The 20,776-nt window shown below is 44.0% G+C and overlaps 1 protein-coding gene across 1 annotated transcript in view; it reads right to left on the reverse strand.

Annotated features, from left to right (window-relative positions):
- Positions 1-20,776, reverse strand: part of LOC126424768 (esterase FE4-like) — a 168,773-nt gene that overhangs the window by 96,495 nt on the left and 51,502 nt on the right. Inside the window, exon 5 of the mRNA XM_050087518.1 lies at positions 10,598-10,797. Coding sequence (XP_049943475.1) covers positions 10,598-10,797 — 200 coding nt within the window. The remainder of the gene's footprint in view (positions 1-10,597; positions 10,798-20,776) is intronic.

The raw sequence follows: 20,776 nt of genomic DNA on the forward strand, positions 1-20,776 counted from the left end.
CATTGCTTTTCACAATATATATAAATGACCTAGTAGATAAGTGTCGGAAGTTCCATGCGGCTTTTCGCGGATGATGCTGTAGTATACAGAGAAGTTGCAGCATTAGAAAATTGCAGCGAAACGCAGGAAGATCTGCAGCGGATAGGCACTTGGTGCAGGGAGTGGCAACTGACCCTTAACATAGACAAATGTAATGTATTGCGAATACATAGAAAGATGGATCCTTTATTGTATGATTATATGATTACGGAACAAACACTGGTAGCAGTTACTTCTGTAAAATATCTGGGAGTATGCGTGCGGAACGATTTGAAGTGGAATTATCATATAAAATTAATTGTTGGTAAGGCGGGTGCCAGGTCTAAATTAATTGGGAGAGTCCTTAGAAAATTTAGACCATCAACAAAGGAAGTGGCTTACAAAACACTCGTTCGGCCTATACTTGAGTATAGCTCATCAGTGTGGGATCCGTATCAGGTCGGGTTGACGGAGGAGATAGAGAAGATCCAAAGAAGACCGGCGCGTTTCGTCCCAGGGTTATTTGGTAACCGTGATAGCGTTTCGGAGATGTTTAGCAAACTCAAGTGGCAGAATCTGCAAGAGAGGCGCTCTGCATCGAGGTGTAGCTTGCTGTCCAGGTTTCGAGAGGGTGCGTTTCTGGATGAGGTATCGAATATATTGCTTCCCCCTACTTATACCTCCCGAGGAGATCACGAATGTAAAATTAGAGAGATTCGAGCGCGCACGGAGGCTATCCGGCAGTCGTTCTTCCCGCGAACCATACGCGAGTGGAACAGGAAAGGAAGGTAATGACAGTGGCACGTAAAGTGCCCTCCATCACACACCGTTTGGTGGCTTGGGGAGTATAAATGTAGATGTAGATGTAGGTACCCCTAGCAGTTTTATGTAGATGATGCTGTTATCTACAAACCAGCACTATCTGAATAAAGCTGCTTAAATATCTGTGCAGATCTTGATAAGTTTTTATGATTGTGCACAAATTGGCAACTTAAATGTACAGAAAACTGAAACTGTGCGTTTAATGAAACGCCAGAAAGTACCACTACTTCACTACAATATCAATGATTCATAAATCATTGCACCAGGCAGTCAAATAGCTATAGGCAGAGTCTCCTGGCGAATATTGCCATACAATCAATATTAATTACAATTAGTGAACTCATATAAGTATATAGGTGTAATAATTTGTACCGATATGAAATTGAATGGTGACAAATGTTCAATCACAAGTAGCCAATTTCAGTTCTTTACTGGCATACTGAGACATATGTATCACTTACACATCCATTTAGAAAATATTACCATTTTTGTGAGGCTCATACCAAACTGAAATAACAGGCTTATTCAACGATAACGAATACACTGAGGTGACAAGTAATGGGATGGCGATATGCACATATAGAGATGGCGGTAGTATCGGGTACACAAGGCATAAAAGGGCATTGCACTGGCGGAGCTGACATTTCTACTCAGGTGAATCATATGAAAGGCGTCAGACGTTATTGTGACTGCATGATGGGAATTGACAGACACTGAACTCAGAACTGTTGTGGAGCTAGATGCATGGGACATTTTGTTTCGGAAATCGTTAGGGAATTCAAGATTCTGTGATAGTGTTAAGAACTCGTGGAGAATGCCAAATTTCAGGCATTTCCTCTCCCCACGGACAATGCAATGGCCGACGGCTTTCACTTAACGAACGAGGAAGTGGCGTTTGTGCAGAGTTGTCAGTGCTAACAGACAAGCCACACTGCGTGAAATAACCGCAAAATGTTTCAAATGGCTCTGAGCACCATGGGACTTAACATCTGAGGTCATGTCCCCTAGACTTAGAAGTACTTAAAACTAACTAACCGAAGGACATCACACACATCCATGCCCGAGGCAAGATTCGAATGTGCGACCGTAGCAGCAGCGCGGTTCCGGACTGAAGCCCCTAGAACCGCTCGGCCACAGCGGCAAATAACCGCAGAAATCAATATGGGAAGTACTACGAACGTATCCGTCAGAACAGTGCGGCGAAATCTGACGTTAACCGGCTATTGCGGCAGACGACTGCACGGGTGCCTTTGCTAATAGCACAACATCTCCTGCAGTTCCTCTCTTGGGCTTGTGACACTATCAGCTAAACCCTAGACGACTGGAAAGCCGTGGCTGGGTAGACGAGTCCCGATTTTAGTTATTAAGCGCTGATGGCTAGGTCCGAATGTGGCACTGGTTACACGATGTCATGGACCCAAGTTGTTAACAATGCATAGTGGTGGCTTCATAATGGTGTGGGTTCTGTTCACATGAAATGGAGTGGGTCCTCTGGTCGAACTGAACCAATCATTGACTGGAAATGGTAACGTCTGGATGCTTGAAGTACATTTGCATTCGTTCATGGACTTCATGTTCCCAGACAAGGGTGGAATTTTTACGGAAGTCTGTGCGCCATGTCACCCAGCTACAGTTGTTCGTGATTGGTTTGAAGAACATTCTAAACAATTCGAGTAAATCATTTGGTCACCCGGACTGCCTGGTATGGAATTGCGTGACATGGATCTCATCGAAGATTTTTGGGACATAATCAAGTAGTCGGTTCGTGCACAAAATCATGCACAGGCAACACTTTCACATTTATGGACAGCTATGGCTCTGAGCACTATGGGACTTAACATCTTAGGTCATCAGTCCCCTGGAACTTAGAACTACTTAAACCTAACTAACCTAAGGACATCACACAACACCCAGCCATCACGAGGCAGAGAAAATCCCAGACCCCGCCGGGAATCGAACCCGGGAACCCGGGCGTGGGAAGCGAGAACGCTACCGCACGACCACGAGATGCGGGCTATGGACAGCTATAGAGACAGCATAGCTCAGTATTTCTGTAGGGGACTTTCAACGACTTTGACTCCATGACACATTTAGCTGTTGCACTACGTCCAGCAAAAGCAGATTCGACACTATATTAGGGGGTGCCCCCCCCCCCCCCCCCCCCCGACTTTCGTCACCTCAGTCTAAGTGCAGCAGGAATAATCACAGGTTTGTTCCACACTGGGACGACCATCACTGCGATGCTGAAAAACTTGAAATGATAGATGTTTGAATATAGTCGTCAGTTATCCTGCAAAAGCATACTAACCAAGTTTCAAGAGCCCATAGTAAGTGAAGAATCTACAAACTGTCTGCTACGTACGTCTTCCGTAGGGACTACAAAATCTACAATAGACTAACTGCAGTGTGCAAAAGGTTGTCCCACACACCATACGCAATGGAACGGCAAGAGATCCTGTTTTGTGCTACAGTGCTTACGAGGGAACCTCCCTCTCGCACCCCCCTCAGATTTAGTGGTAAGATGGCTTAGTGGATAGCCCGTCAAAAACTGAACACAGATCAAGCATGAAAACAAATTGCACTGATCTGTACAAAAAAGGCAGAATAGAACCAGCGAACGGCCGAGCTCAACAAGTGCTACACTGAGTGGAACGTGAGAGCCACAGCGCTGTGGTCATGTGGTCACGGTGTCGGACTGTCAAGTGGGTTAGCTGGCTTCTAAACATCTTGGTGCTATTTATATTTTTCGCAACTTAATGAACTGTCGCCGGCAGGTTTGGCCGAGCGGTTCTAGGCGCTTCAGTCTGGAACCGCGCTACTGCTACGGTCGCAGGTTCGAATCTTGCCTCGGGCATGGATGTGTGTGATGTCCTTAGGTTAGTGAGGTTTCAGTAGTTCTATGTCTAGGGGATTGATCACCTCAGATGTTAAGTGCCACAATGCTTAGAGCCATTTGAACCATATGAACTGTCCGTCAGGTCATTGCAATGTTCGTCCTCTTTCTGTAGTCTTGGTAGTTGTCATATTTTAGGCTGATTACGAAATTCAGTCATGGTAGGGATACGTTACTGTCATAAGTAAATGTGTTGAACAGTGAGAGCGTGGCGAAATACCGCATACACCTCTCACAGATATCACAACAACAAATAAACGAGTATGAACTATGTTACAACGAAGGAAATCAACAGTCAACACTTCCAAAACGTAACGCAGCTTCAAAACCGTTTGTTTTGGCAAAGTACAGAGAAACTGTGTTACTGTGAAAGTGTTGCGTTCATTTGTTCCAGGTTATTTGACAAACTGTTATGTTTTCATTATTTACTTGGGACTGATCACATTCACATTCATACGAACACCTAAATTGGGCAAGGAGGCATATCTCACGCATACAAATTAGATCCCATCATATGACACTCGTACTGTTACTAATCCCGTGTATGACATGACAGACGTGTTTTCCGGTGGACGATTCAGTTGACCTGTCGCCTCGTAATCAAACGTTTGCGGTTCACATTCCAAAGCCACTAACGTCTGGCTGTTATCAGAGTCGTTGTGCAGAATCAACTGTCATTATACGGGGTGATTCATGAAGATATGCAAATACTGTTAACGTTATTCTACAAGTAAAAGTAAAGAAACACATTAGAAACTAAAAGCGGAGCTCGTCGTTCACGAGGAAAAAGCCGCTGTTTCTTATGACTTGTCAGCAGAAGACGAAGAAGGAGTAGTGGCTATTGCCTATGACGCCAAAAGAACGCGCCTCTTCTAGAATTGCCTGATCTGGCCGCTTACTTCTCAAGGCAGGCGTACCTGTATACCTCCACAGTATACCTCCACAGCATGCTACCCAGACTTCGGAAAACGTTTACTCGTATGTATCATTTGAGAGGGACAGAACAAGAACAAAACCATTATCGGAATGATAATGCACTGGTTTTTGAACAGGGTGCTCCCTGCTGTGGAAAAGATTGAAATGTGGTTTCCCATTGTAGGCCATTCTTTTCTTCAACCCAGACAGAGGGGAAAGTTATCGAAAACCCTGACGGATATATTAAACTTGTTTGCTTAGGAGACGATTGCGATGTGAGGGACTGGAAAGCAATCACTGCTCATGTGCTGAAAGAAACAGGTAGCTGGCACTTCGTCTTTCAATAAGCTAAAAGGATATGTGTAACCAAAAGCAAGAACAAAAAGATTTGTCTTATACAAGAGAAACAGTTTTATAACTTGGAGATCCAAGAACCAGAAAGCATCCTCAAAAAAAGAAAGTCGTTGAAAGATACCGAAAGCCCTGTTCTTGTCCTGAAACGTGCAGTAATGAAGATGTTAAAGTAAAGGATGCAAAAGCTTTGCTACTTAGGCATTATGGTGATAGCTGGTAACAACACGATAAACTTAAATTTTATGTTGCAGTCTTTCAAGGTCAATAAGAAGTACAAGTCCTAAGAAAAGATAGGAGACTTTCGAATTACTTGATGCGGAGGTAACGGAAATGTTGTAAACTTATCTTTTCAATTATTCTTTGGTGCTTTTGTTGGGCCTTTTTTACTCGCAGTGATTGTAGACGATTTCTGTAGACAACTGTCAGATTCGATGTGTTTCTTTTATGATACGTACGTTTTTGTTCTATTTTTCAAATTGTTGTTTTCGTAATTGAGTGCATTGTGTTTTCCTTCAATAAATCTAATAGACTTACCCTGCTTTCCTTTACTATTTCGTTTGATTCCCTAAAAACCTTAGCAAATTCAAATGGCACTTTCAGCACTGAGGTTTTGCTAAAAAATAGTATTTATTTAATCTTTACTATTTATTTAATTGTTTATTCACATATTAATTTCATTTAAAAAATTTGCATAGCTACGATACTAGAATGCGCATCAAAGCAATATTACAATGGTTGCAAAATATACTGAAATGGTCCTACGGTTGCAAAACTGCTATTCGGAAATTTTGTATAAAAATTTCAAAAATACAGTCAGTCTGAGATTGTACAGATTACTGCAACTTTTTAAAAATAGAATATTTCGTTTATGTTGTAGAAAACATACTGCCCACATTTTTTATGATTTCCTAATTTTTTTTCGTTTCGCAGGTCTTGCAACTGGGCGACTCAGTTTTCTTTTCCATTCTTTTGTATATCATTCTTGCCAGCAACTTGGATGCATGAGCTGTTAAGCTGCTTGTGTCGTAATTCTTGCACTTGTCGGCGCTTGCGATCTTCGGAATTGTGTGGATGATGCTTTTCCGAAAATCGGATGATATGTTGCCAGACTCATACATTCTACACACAAACGTGAATAGTGATTCTGTTGCTACTTCCTTCCCCCAATGATTGTAGAAACTCCGATGGAATGTTGTCCGTCCCTTATTTAATATTAATTCTTCTGAAGTTCTTTTAAATTCTGTCTCTTATATAGCGACTCCTGTTTCTTCTTCTAACACGTTGTCAGTCCAAGCGACCAACCGAATATTTTGTATCTACTACATTTTAGTGTTTAATGTCGATGCGACCTAACACCCGAAAAGATGTTAAGTACATCAGCTACAGACGTTATAAAAATGTGTAATGAAATGGAGGGATCTTATTCAACATGTGGTGGAAGACGGAGTCACTGAATAAACCCAGAGGAAAATTACTATCGATCGCCAGCTAAAACTGTGGTGTGGTCAGTACAGAGTTGTAACAGTTTATGATCCGCACCCTTCACTTTAAGCCAATATAAGAACATTTCACTGTTCGTTAATAGTGACAGGTATTAAAATTTCTAGGAAATGTGGTACTCAGTGACAAGTGCCTCATACTCATGTAGCAATTTAATAATGTCTGAAAACATACAGTCACATCAGCTACTTAAGTCACTGGCATTATTTTATTTTAAGATGACTTAACAAGCCGAAACATTCTGACTGCTTTACATCTCTTCAACCCTACATCTACATCTACATACATACTCCGCAATCCACCATACGGTGCGTGGCGGAGGGTAACTCGTACCACAACTAGCATCTTCTCTACCTGTTCCACTCCCAAACAGAACGAGGGAAAAATGACTGCCAATTTGCCTCTGTACGAGCCCTAATCTCTTTTATCTAATCTTTGGAGTCTTTCCGCGAAATATAAGTTGGCGGCAGTAAAATTGTACTGCAGTCAGCCTCAAATGCTGGTTCTCTAAATTTACTCAGTAGCGATTCACGAAAAGAACGCCTCCTTTCCTCTAGAGACTCCCACCCGAGTTCCTGAAGCATTTCCGTAACACTCGCGTGATGATCAAACCTACCAGTAACAAATCTAACAGCCCGCCTCTGAATTGCTTTTATGTCCTCCCTCAATCCGACCTGGTAGGGATCACAAACGCTCGAGCAGTACTCAATAATAGCTCGTATTAGTGTGTTATAAGCGGCCTCCTTTACAGATGAACCACATCTTCCCAAAATTCTACCAATGAACCGAAGACGACAATCTGCCTTCCCCACAACTACCATTACATGCTTGCCCCACTTCATATCGCTCTGCAATGTTGCGACCAAATATTTAATCGACGTGACTGTGTCAAGCGCTACACTACTAATGGAGTATTCAAACATTACGGGATTCTTTTTCCTATTCATCTGCATTAATTTACATTTATCTATATTTAGAGTTAGCTGCCATTCTTTACGCCAATCACAAATCCTGTCCAAGTCATCTTGTATCCTTCTACAGTCACTCAACGACGACACCTTCCCGTACACCACAGCATCATCAGCAAACAGCCGCGCATTGCTATCCACCCTATCCAAAAGATCATTTATGTAGATAGAAAACAACAGCGGACCTACCTAACTTCCCTGGGGCACTCCAGATGATACCCTCACCGATGAACACTCACCATCGAGGACAACGTACTGGGTTCTATTACTTAAGAAGTCTTCGAGCCACTCACATATTTGGGAACCAATCGCATATGCTCGTACCTTAGTTAGGAGTCTGCAGTGGGGCACCGCGTCAAACGCTTTCCGGAAGTCAAGGAATATGGCATCCATGGTTCGCAAGATATCATGTGAAAAAAGGGCGAGTTGCGTTTCGCAGGAGCGATGCTTTCCAAAGCCGTGCTGATGCATGGACAGCAACTTCTCTGTCTCAAGGAAATTCATTATATTCGAACTGAGAATATGTTCGAGAATCCTGCAACAAACCGATGTGAAGGATATTGGTCTGTAATTTTGAGGATCCGTCCTTCTACCCTTCTTATATACAGGCGTCACCTGCGCTTTTCTCCAGCCGCTCGGGACTTTACGTTGGGCAAGAGATTCGCGATAAATGCAAGCTAAGTAAGGAGTCAATGCAGTAGGGTACTCTCTGTAAAACCGAATTGGAATCCTATCAGGACCTGGCGATTTATTTATTTTCAACCCATTCAGCTGCTTCACAGCCCCGGGGATGTCTATCACAATGTCCTCCATTCGCGAATCTGTACGAGATTCAAACGGCGGTATGTTTGTACGATCCTCCTGCGTGAAAGATTTCTCAAATGCTAAATTTAAAACTTCAGCTTTCGTTTTGCTGCCTTCCGTTGCCATGCCAGACTGATCAGTGAGTGACTGGATGGAAGCCTTCGACCCGCTTACTGATTTTACGTAAGACCAGAATTTCCTTGGGTTTTCAGCAAGATCTTTTGCTAAGGTATGACGGTGGTAGTGGTTGAATGCTTCGCGCATCGCTCTTTTTACAGCAACACGAATCTCTACTAACTTTTGCCTGTCCTCATTCTCCCGATCTCTCTTGTACTGCAACTGTCTTTGCTTCCTGAGCATTCTCCGATTTGAGCTGTTAAATCACGGTGGGTCTTTTCCGTCCGTAACCCACTTTTTCGGCAGATACTTGTCCAGTGCGTGATTTACAATGTGTTTAAAATTTGCCCATAATTCTTCCACGTCCATCGTACTGGAAGTAAACGAAGTCTATTCATTTACTAAGTGGGATGCTAACAACTACTTATCTGCTCTTTCCAGTAAGAATACTCTCCTAGCCTTCTTGACCGACTTTTTAACTTTCGTAACCGTAGTCCTAATGACATCATAATGACTACTAATCCCTTTCTCAACACTGACACCGCCATGAGGTCTGGTCTGTTCGAGGCTGCCAGATCTAAAATATTTCCATTACGCGTTGGCTGTCGATTTAGCTGCTCAAGACAGTTTTCGGATAATGTGTTCAAAAGTAATTCACGCGACGGCTTGTCTGTACCACCTGTAATGAATCCATAGATATCCCAGTCTATAGTAGGTAGGTTGAAGTCGCCTCCGACTAATATAGCATGATCCGGGTACTTCTGCGATTCTAGAACTGTCACGGTGGAACCTGGTGGCCGGTAATAACACCCAACAATTAACTTTATTTCTCCTAGCCCTGTTAAATGTGTACAGATAACTTCACAATCACACTCTACTTCGACCTCAGTAGACACAATATTTTTGTGATGATAATGGCTCTGAGCACTATGGGACTTAACTTCTAAGGTCATCAGTGCCCTAGAACTTAGAACTACTTAAACCTAACTAACCTAAGAACATCACACACATCCATGCCCAAGGCAGGATTCGAACCTGCGACCGTAGCGGCCGCGCGGCTCCAGACTGTAGCGCCTTTAACCACTTGGCCACCACGGCCGGCAATATTTTTGTCAACTGCAATGAAGACACCACCCCCTACAGTGTCTAGTCCGTCTTTCCGATACACGTTCCAACCCTCACTAAATATTTCAGAACTTCCTATCTCAGAGTTCAGCCAGGTCTCAGTCCCGAGAATAATTTGCGTGCCACACGCTTCCTGGAGGGCAGTAAACTCAGGAACTTTATTCCGAACACTCAGAAAATTTACTGCTAATATCTTGATAGCTGACGTGCGTTTACACTGAGCACATCGTGATTTCCCTGCCTGCACGTCGACTGGTGAGTGTTCATCAGGACACCTCGCACTTCTGCCTAGCCTAAAAAACCCCCATGTGCACGCCACGAGTACTCTTCTATCCGGTAGCCGCTTCCTTTGTGTAGTGCACCCCTGACCTGTCTAGGGGCGTCCTACAATTCCCCACCCAATAGCGCAAGTCTAGAAATCTGCAGCCAAGACCGTCACAGAGTCGACCATGCCTCTGGTTGAGCGCCCTCCACTTGGCTCCAAACCAAAGGACCCCCATCCACTCTGTGAACGATGCTGCAAATAGAGAGCTCTGCTTGCACCTCGCGTGCGAGGCCAGCGGTCTTCACAAAATCCGCCAGCCGCCTGTACGAACTGAGGATCGCCTCAGAACCCAAGCGACAGGCATCATTGGTGCCGACGTGAGCAACTACTTGCAGACGAAGTTTTAATCCATGATATTGATGAAGGTAATTAATTTTGACAGCAGGAACTGCTCAGCTATATAGTGTGCGTTATTTGATGCTGCCTCCTTTAACGCTGTCTGATTAGACGCTGCGCTACATGATGCTCTCCGATTTCATGCAGCCTCGTTTGACCCATGAGATGTAGCACCATTTAACGCTGTCCAGTTTAACACTACGCCTAACGACGTTTGCTGAACTGACGCTGTCCCATTTGACTCTGCCCATTTGACGTTGCCCAATATGACGCTTCCGCGTCGACGTTGTCTGGCTGTTAGCAGCTCTTTCGACTCTAATCGAAGCCGCGAAGCAGCTGAGCGTCAGCGCCAAAACACGTGACGAAGCACTTCAAAATCAAGCAGTATTTAGGATCCTATTGCGGAATATGGTGACGTACCTCCTCAGTGCGACCAAACATCGCGTTCTCGATCAGCAGCTGCGCAGGCTGTTTCCTCAGGAAGTCCAACAGCTGCTTAGAGTTGTCGGTTTCGAGGCCCAGGTGGGCGCCCAGTGCGAAGGAGCGAGCCCGCATGCGGTCGGAGCACACGCCGTCCCCCACAGCCACACCACTGTGTGCGATGGCTTTGTGGAACAGGCCTGCAAGGGTCGTAACACAACAATGTGGAGATAAAGCTACCATCAACGCGAAGTTCGGTTTGAACATTAAAGTGCTTTACTACACACAGTCATGTGAGGTGGTACCACACTGCCCAGCCAGTTATAGGGAGACATACTGTTTGAGGTGGATTCCAAACCACGGTGCAGCTCGGCATTGAAAAAGGCGAAAGAAGGGAGAGAACATTCGTAAAATTACTAGGACTGACCAGAGATTGAACCCCAAATATTTGGACCATTATTCCACTGAGTCACCCAGCTCAATGTAAGCAATAGAGAAACATAATCAGAAAACTCAGACACTGGTAAAACCATAATATAACACTTCTTTTCTCTCACATTTATTCTGTTCTTATCGCCCACTGTTTTAATGCTTTGATAAATGTGTTGAATCCAAAACCTCATATTGTCAGAAGTACACTTCTCAGCTAATGCCCGTTTCCCAAAGATCTTGGCTGCTGCTATACATGGGAAAGTGGTAAATAAAGTGGCCTACAGAGGCACAAATATTGTGGTAAGAGGCCGATAAGAACAGTGGTGAGGGATCTCTTGTGAACCATCAGCACGTGATAGGGAACGTGCAGTTTGAAACCGGTAGCTTACGTCATACATACAGGGTGACGATTATTGAACTACATGAAAAAAAAGTAAATTAGATATTAGAGCGTGCACACATGTAAACGTCACTACAGATAATCGGTTTTAGGTTATGACAACTTCGATATGCATGCCATCATTGCCGATGATGTGGCGCAAACGATTAGCGAAATTCTGCATGACCCGCTGAAGTGTCGGGACATTGATGCTCTCGATGACCTCCTGAATGGCTGTTTTTAGGTCAGCAGTGCCTCTGAGGTTATTGCTGTACACCTTGTCTGTAATACAGCCCCACAAAAAGGAGTCGCATATGTTCAGATTCAGAGAACATGGCGGCCTGCGGTCCTCAAAGTGCTCCTCCAGGACATCAGATACTCTCCTGCTTCGATGGGGTCTAGCTCCGTCTTGCATGAACCACATCCTGTCGAAATCAGGGTCTCTTTGGATGAGGGGGATGAAATCATCTTCCAAAAACTTCACGTACTGTTCAGTAGTCACCACGCCATCAAGAAATATCGATTATTCCGTGACTGGACATTGCACACCACACAGTCACCCGCTGAGGGCGAAGAGACTTCTCGATGACGAAATGCGGATTTTCAGTCCCCGAAATGCGCCAATTTTGCTTATAGACCTAGAGAGATGAGGGGGAAGAAAGGGAGGAGGAGAGGAAAAGCAAAACAAAGGGGGGGGGGAGCCGATGCAGGGAGAGAGAAAAAGGGGAGGCAAGTTGGATGCGAGAAGGAGTGGGGAAAGCAGTGGTGGGGAAAGTAAAAGGAGGAGGAGAGGAAGCAGTCAAAGAAAGGGTAGGTGGGGAAAAGCAGGATGGTAGGAGGGGAGGGAGCTCGGGAAAAGGACAGAGGGAGGGAGTGGGAGGTGAGGATCAGAGTTGACAGGAGGGATAAATGGAGGGAGAGAGTGCATCATCCAGCAGGGGGAGTTGCCAGAATCCATCTTGGGAAAGGAGATGAAGGGCATAGAAGTGGAGGGTGGGGGGGACACAACGGTGAAGGGGCAGCAGAGGGTGGGGGTTGGAGAGGAGAGGAACAAGCAAGGGATGGGGGGGATCAAGTCGGATGGAGGTGTAGAGGACTTGGATATGTTCGAGGAAAAGGAGCAGAGGGGGAAAGCAATCAGGTCATAGAGGATCCGTGCAGGGGACGGGTGAAGTATATGGAAGACGAGGAGGAGTGCATGGCGCTAGAGGATCTGGAAGGACTTATAGAATTTGGGAGTGGGGGGGGGGGGGACGGATATCCAGATGGGACTGGCATAACAGAGGATGGGACGGATTAAGGATTTGTAGGTGTGGAGGATGTTAGAGGGGTTCAACTTCCAGAGGAGTTTAAGGAGATGGAGGCGGTTGTGGGCTTTGGATTGGATTGAGCGGAGATGGATCCAGGTGAGGTGACAGTGGTGAGTCCAAGGTGGGTGAGGGTGGGGGAGAGGTGGACAGGACGGGCACAGATTGAAAAATCAAGGAGCCAGAAGGAGCGAGTGGTACGACCTACAATGATTGCCTGGGTCTTGGATGGATTGATTTTAAGGAGACACTGCTTGCACCATGTGGCAAAATGGTCAAGGTGATTCTGGAGAAACGGCCGCAGTGGCCGAGTGGTTCTAGGCGCTACAGTCTGGAACCGAGCGACCTCTACGGTCTCAGGTTCGAATCCTGCCTCAAGCATGGATGTGTGTGATGTCCTTAGGTTAGATAAGTTTAAGTAGTTCTAAGTTCTAGGGGACTGATGACCTCAGATGTTAAGTCCCGTACTCAGAGCCATTTGAACCATTTGATTCTGGAGAAGGTGCCGATCTTACGTGCTGTTCCAGTTCATGTCTCTTTGCAACGTTACACTTCTGTTTTTAACTAATGTGACTGAGGCAAGCAGCACCACCACTAATACTCTATTCGAACATTAAAGTACAGGGTTATTCTAAAGGACTCATTTTCAAAAATTCGTATGTATTCAAGTACAAATTCAAAATAAACAAGCTATCTACCAATGAAAAGAGGAAGTTTGAAAGTTTTTGGCGGGTGGCGGCGGGCGGGCGGTGATGGTTTCAGAAGCGGCTGGTAGAGTTCGCGCGGCAATAGGGTCGTCTTTCCGTTTCACTGTCAGTTGTGAATGAGATGACGACTGTGGAGCACAAGGTTTTCTAAGTTCTTGAGTTCGCGAAAAGTGAGTCACAGATCGTAGTGCAGCGGGCATTTCGTACCAGATTCGGTATTGAACCATCAACTCGCAAGAGCATTAGCCGTTGCTTTAAGCAATTTAAACGGACTGGGAGTGTGCGCAAAGGAAAAAGCACAGGCCGATCGCGTATGTCGGAGGATGATGTCCGACGGATTCGAGAAAGTTCTGTGTATAGTCCCAATAAGTCTACCAGTAGAGCCAGTTGAGAACTTGGAATACCCCAACAAACTGTATGGAAAGTTCTGAGACGGCGTTTGCTGTACAAGCTGTACCGATCACAACTTCTGCAGGCTGTCAACCCCAATGACGGAGAGAAGCCTCTCGCATTTTGTGGTTGGTGCTAGGAAAGATGGAAGACGACGCATTTCTAGAGTGTGTAATTTTTAGCGATGAAGAGACGTTCCACCTTAGTGGAAAAGTAAACAGACTCAGTGTTCGCATATGGGATTTGGAAAATCCACATTCACCACTGCAACACGAAAGAGACTCACCGAAGATCAGCTCATTCTGTAACAGGAATCACGTACCTGGACATGTTGAAACAATATCTGTTCCTTCACGTTACGGAAGATTCCCAGGACATCATTTTCCAACGGGATGGAGCTCCACCGCATCGGCACTGTGATGTACGACGCTTTTTGAATGACTCCTGTAGTGACTTGGCGAGACAGCCAAGCCACTCGGAGGTAGCCGAAAGGCACGCGTTTAAGCTCACGCAGACTGGCGTGAGGTCTGGAACATGACAATGTCTTGAGAATTGCAAATAAAGTACGAAGATCTTGGAATACTTAACTTTAATCCATAATTGGTGTACATCGCTCTTGATGATACATAAAACAATCTCAATATAAACTGGTAATGGCGCCATGCTAGGTCGTAGCCAATGACGTAGCTGAAGGCTATGCTAACTATCGTCTCGGCAAATGAGAGCGTATTTGTCAGTGTAGCATCGCTAGCAAAGTCGGCTGTACAACTGGGTCGAGTGCTAGGTCGTCTCTCTAGACCTGCCGTGTGGTGGCGCTCGGTCTGCAATCACTGACAGTGGCGACACGCGGGTCCGGCGTATACCAATGGACCGCGGCCGATTTAAAGGCTACCACCTAGCAAGTGTGGTGTCTGGCGGTGACACCACAACTCCCTTCCTCAGCGATGGACCGGTCGCAAGGGACCTGAGAACCTGGCTCTGCACTTCTGGCCACCGAGATCTCCAGATCTGACTAGCTGCAACTATTTCTTATGGGGTTATGTGAAGGAAGCTGTTTACAAAAAAATGGCTCTGAGCACTATGGGACTTAACATCTATGGTCATCAGTCCCCTAGAGCTTAGAACTACTTAAACCTAACTAACCTAAGGACAGCACACAACACCCAGCCATCACGAGGCAGAGAAAATCCCTGACCCCGCCGGGAATCGAACCCGGGAACCCGGGCGTGGGAAGCGAGAACGCTACCGCACGACCACGAGATGCGGGCAAGCTGTTTACACCCCGCCTCTACCAAGCACTCTGAACGACCTGCGGAACCGCATCACTGCTGTCGTGCACTCAGCAACAGCAGATACGCTTTCGCGTATGTGGGACGAGTTTGGCTACCACGTCGATGTTTGGCTTGCAGCCAACGGGGGCCGCATTGAACATTTATAACATTTATCACATTTCTTATTATTTAATAGTTATTAAAAACTAATTAATTACAAATTATAAAATTTAGTAAATTGATATCAAACATTATGAAAGAAAAAAACTTTGAAACTTCCTCTTTTCATTGATAAACAGCTTGTTCATTTTGGATTTGTACTTGAATAAATACGAAGTTTTGAAATGGGTCCTTCGTTTACAATAACCCGGTATTACTTTGCATGATCAGCGGCATTAACTGCATTTTACCACATTTAGTTTTACCCGGTATTCATCATCTCTCCAAGCCGTTGTGAATAGTCTTACGTTCAGTCAGGGGCGACTCTTTCCGGAGCACGAAAGCGTCATCAGCAAACAACCGCAGATTGCTCTCCACCCTGTCCGCCAAATCATTTCTGTGTACGGAGAATAACAGCGCACTATCCTGGGGACACTCCTGACGATACCCTTGCCTCTGATGGACACTGGCCGTCGAGGACAACGTACTGTTCTGAATATTTGAAGAAATCTGGGAGCTACTCACATATCTGACAACTTGCTCCGTGCGCTCGGCCCTTAGTTGACAGTCTGCTGTTAGCACTGTGTCAAACACTTTCCGGAAAATGAAAACAGCCTGTTGCGCACCATCCGTGGTTCACAGGATATCATGTGAAGAAAAAACGGCAAGCTTTCTCACGACCGATCCTTCCCAAATCCGGACGGTTTTGTAAATGGAAAGTTTTCCGTCTGAACGGTATTTATTATATTCGAAAATGGAACGAGGTCATTTATTCTGCTGCGAACCGACGGTAAGGGTATTGGTCTGTAATTTTGTGGGTCCGTTCTTCAACGTTGCCAATATACTGGGAGTTATTTACGCTTTTCTTCCAGTCACTTGGAACTTAGGGCTGGGTGATAAATTTGCAATAAATGCAACAGGAGTAAGGACCGTTGCCGAAGAGTTCTCTCTGTACAAGCGAGCTCCGTCTTTATAGACATTGCCGTCGAAGGGAAGTTAAACTCCAAGACTCATGCTGCTGACTGCTTTTGGCGATAGATTCACTAATACCATTGGAATGTTCTAGTGATACTACAGCCAGCTTGATTTTAGTAAGCGCAATTTATTTAACAAGGCGAGGCCACGACGTTGAGATCACAGGTTCACTTCAAACTTTTGTACGTACATACATTAATGCTTGTTCCGTAGATCATCAATACGACATTTCGTAACGACTTGGAACGTGCCAGTTTAACGTAAGTTTTCTTTACGCAAAATCATTGATATATATGTATATATATATATATATATATATATATATATATATATATATATATATACAGATGCTACTTCATATCTGAAAATTCATCTGTGGAGTGAAAAGAGTTGTCACTTAGACATTGTTTTAATTTGCTTTTAAATGTTGGTTGGCTATCTGTCAGATTTTTAATGGTATTTGGTAAATGACCAAAGATTTTTGTGGCAGCATAATTCACCCCTTTCTATTTCAAATTGAGATTTAATCCAGAATAGTGAAGATCATCCATTCTTCTAGTGATGTAGCTATGTACGTCGCTATTATTTCTGAGTTCGGACGGAATATTAATAACAAATTTCATAAGTGAATATATGTATTGCGAAGGTACTGTGATATCCCGAGTTCCTCAAATAAATGTCTGCAAGGTGATCTTGGGTGGGCTCCAGGTTTTACTCTGATTAAACGCTTTTGTGCAACGAATACTTTGTATCTTAATAACGAATTGCCCCAAAATATGATGCCATATGAAAGCAGTGAATGAAAATAGGCGCAGTAGGCTAATTTAATGATATGTTTATCACCAAAATTTGCAATAACCCTAATAGCATAAGTAGCTGAACCTAACCGTTTCAGCAGATCATCCGCGTGTTTCTTGCAATTCAATTTCTCATTAATGCACACATCCAGAAATTTTGAATATTCTATCTTAACAACAAACTTCTGTTCATAGTCTATATTTATCAATGGTGTTATGCCATTTACTGTACAGAATTTTATAAACTGTGTTTTCACAAAATTTAGCCAGAGTCAATTTGCAGAGAACTACTCCTTTAGTAGGCTATTAAAACAACATAATGCTCAAGTAGTAAGACGCACTGCTCTGGCAATTGCGAGAAAATCGCAACAGAAGTTTTACGCGTGTGTTATGTAACTTTTAACATTTTAAAGAACATAGTTCTTATTATAGGAAACAGAGATCTATAATTATTATAAATAAACTGGAAGCGGACTTGATCGCATAAATTTTATAAAGTGGTGACCGGTTTCGATCTTATTATAAGATCATCTTCAGACCATAATTGTCTGCCAGAGGCGATGCGCATGGCAACCCTCTTGCTTGTACTGCAGTACACCACCAGCCACACACAAGAGGGTTGCCATGCACCACCGCCTCCAGCAGTCAATAATGGTCTGAAGATTATCTTATAATAAGATCGAAATCGGTCACCACTTTAAAAAATTTATGTGATCAAGACTGCTTCCAGTTTATTTATTATGTAACTTATGTATCTTTACGTAGGTGCTGGAAGTTAAGAGTTCTTGGTGGTTAAGTGGTGCCGGCACACTAGCTGAACGTGTGCGGTCAGAGGGATAGCTGCCCACTTTAATAACAACAATAATAAAATCTGGCACTACTCACAGATAACGAAACTACAGCAATCAGACAGATAGAAGTACTCAAAGAATGGGCAGAAAAAGTGGGGCTACAGATTTCCTTTCAGAAAACTGAGTTCTTTTGCACGAAATTAAACATTCCAAATCTGATCACAAAGTATGGCAAGATCAACAGTACCTACATGAAGTGCTCGAACCGACAGGAAAGGAGAAAATTGCCCAGAACACTAGGTCATTGAAAATGACGAGAGCCTTATACAAAAGACAGGATATTTATAACAAGAAATGTTTGTCCACCTGCACCAAAATTCGTCACTACAACAATCAAACCTGAGGTCCTATAAGCTAGTGAGACACTGATCTTACACACAAAGGCCGATCTTGTAGAACATTCTCACACTGGAAAGAAAAATCGTTAGGAAAATTATTGGGCTAAAACTCACGGACGATGGATATAGGCTTCACTCCAGGGACATCACAGAGAAGTTCTCCAACATCGCAGCGGACACTAGAAAGGGGTGCCTAAAATTTTATGGACACACAAGCAGACTTCCACAGACCAGACACCAACAGAATCCTCAGGTACACCCAGAGACTCAAGACCACTACACCCTGGATGACACAAGTCAAAATTGATCTGGAAAGAGCTCAGATAGATTCAGCGGACGTCATGGACAAAGGCGTCTCTAGGTGCAAGATGTAGGAGTGGGAAGTGATGTCAGAGGAAACAGCACCTAAAGCCAAAAGGCCAAAGTGGACGGAAGAAAGGAAGAGAGGCTTTAGTGAACGAATGGAGGAGTACTGGAAGAACAGGAAGAACAAGTAGTCATGAACGTTTCGCGTGGTGTGATAAAAGGCTTGTAACGTGTGTAATAATAATAATAATAATAATAATAATAATAATAAGATGAGTGAATGTATCAACGATGAACTTGACGGAGTGTCATGGACATCCGCCCCGAACAAATGCAACGAACAAAATGACATTAAAAAGTGGTTACCGTTTGAGATTCGTGAGATAACGTTGTATCAAGCGATGGTTGTATTCCAGGTCAGACTTAATTGTTAGTCTAGATTTCTTCATCACTGGTCATATTGTTCAATTTATATAACATTTGTAAGGTAATACAATTTTAAAAAACCACGTGTATTTGCATGAAGTTTTAGTGAATTTCATGTTATTTGACTAATTATTATTTTTAGTTAAATATAATTATTAGAATAAACATATTTACAATTGTCGAAAGGTAAATGAAAAAGCTCATAGAGTTTTCCTCAAAACATATCCCTGTGATGATTTACGACATGTTTTATACATGCAATCTGGTAAGGTATCCTAAACTACCTTGCACCTCGACACTTCGAGCTGGAGACATAGCGGCAGGCAGCACTTGGCAGATAACCTACGTAGCGGTGGAATGCTGCTAATGTAGCAAGAACGAATAGTGTAGGGTGCAAATTTTTTGAATATCACGTAGTTAACATTTGTACTGCAGAAATGAAGGTTTGAAGGAGAGTCGAACCGTTGCTTCATACACATTGGTCTTACGAAGTCCAAATGCTAACCACTTGACCGGTACCTACGAACAGATATATGAGTTCCATAATAGACGCCTGAAGCTTCTCGGAATTGCCAGAGTACTGCACCTTACTGCTCGTGCATTGCGCTCTTTTAATTGCCTACTAAAGGGCACCAAGCCTGAAGTAAATCCGTGATCCCAACGTCGTTGTCTCCCCTTGTAACATGAGTAACCCTCAGGAGATATCTCGCTCATAGCGAGTTACACCGCCTTTAACGTTGATAGTGGCTTCAATTTGGAATGACAGACCACATCTTTCTTCAGATCAGCCATAAGTACAGGAGGGTATTCACTTGTGATTAGATTCAGTAGAACCACTAAAATGTGGGGATGTTGTTTGCTACGTTTCACCCACTGTTTCAATTAGGCCCAGACATTTGTTAATTGGATTAAAATCACGTGATGTAAGGATACTTGTATGTTCGTCAAATCAGGAACGTATCCGTGGAGCCCTGTGAACGCAGCTGATGTCATCCTGAAGATGGAAGTATTCACAGCATACTCATGGTAAGTACGTAGATCAAAGGGCGACATTTGGTTACCGAATATGTTAAAATAAACGTTCTGGACCATGTTCACAGTAGCCGGAGTGAGTGGACCCAAGCGGGTACGAAAAAAAAAACTAAAACATTACAAAATCACCTCTACTCTGAACTAGATCCTCCACACAGCGCCAGTGAAATGTCTGAGCCGGCCTCGGTGGCCGAACGGCTCTAGGCTCTTCAGTCCGGAACCGCGCGACTGCTACGCTCGCAAGCCTCGGGCATGGATGTGTGTGATGTCTTTAGGTTAGTTAGGTTCTAGAAAGAGTGCTCTGCGGCAGTGGTCCATTACCTAGTTTTCATTTATCATGGATCTCTCGCACGGCACGAAGTTCCAACGACTAGAAAATAGCGCAGGTGACTCCTGTATATAGAAGGGTAAAAGAATGGACCCGCAAAATTACAGACCAATACTCCTAACTTCAGGCGGCTGCAGAATCCCTGAACATATTTTCAGTTCGAATGTAATAAATGAGCCGAGGACGAGAAAAGAGAGCCCCTTGTATGAATATCAAGAGCTCAGATGGAAACCAAGTTCTAAGCAAAGAAGGGAAAGCAGAAAGGTGGAAGGATTATATAGAGGGTGTATACAAGGGCGATATATTTGAGGACAATATTATGGAAATGGAAGAGGATGTAGATGAAGATAAAATGGGAGATACGATACTGCGTGTAGAGTTTGACAGAGCACTGAAAGACCTGAGACGAAGCAAGGCCCCAGGAGTAGACAACATTCCATTGGAACTACTGACGGCCTTGGGAGAGCCAGATCTGAGAAAA

This window comes from Schistocerca serialis, chromosome 10 (assembly GCF_023864345.2).
Source record: "Schistocerca serialis cubense isolate TAMUIC-IGC-003099 chromosome 10, iqSchSeri2.2, whole genome shotgun sequence".
Classification (NCBI taxonomy): Eukaryota; Metazoa; Arthropoda; class Insecta; order Orthoptera; family Acrididae; genus Schistocerca; species Schistocerca serialis.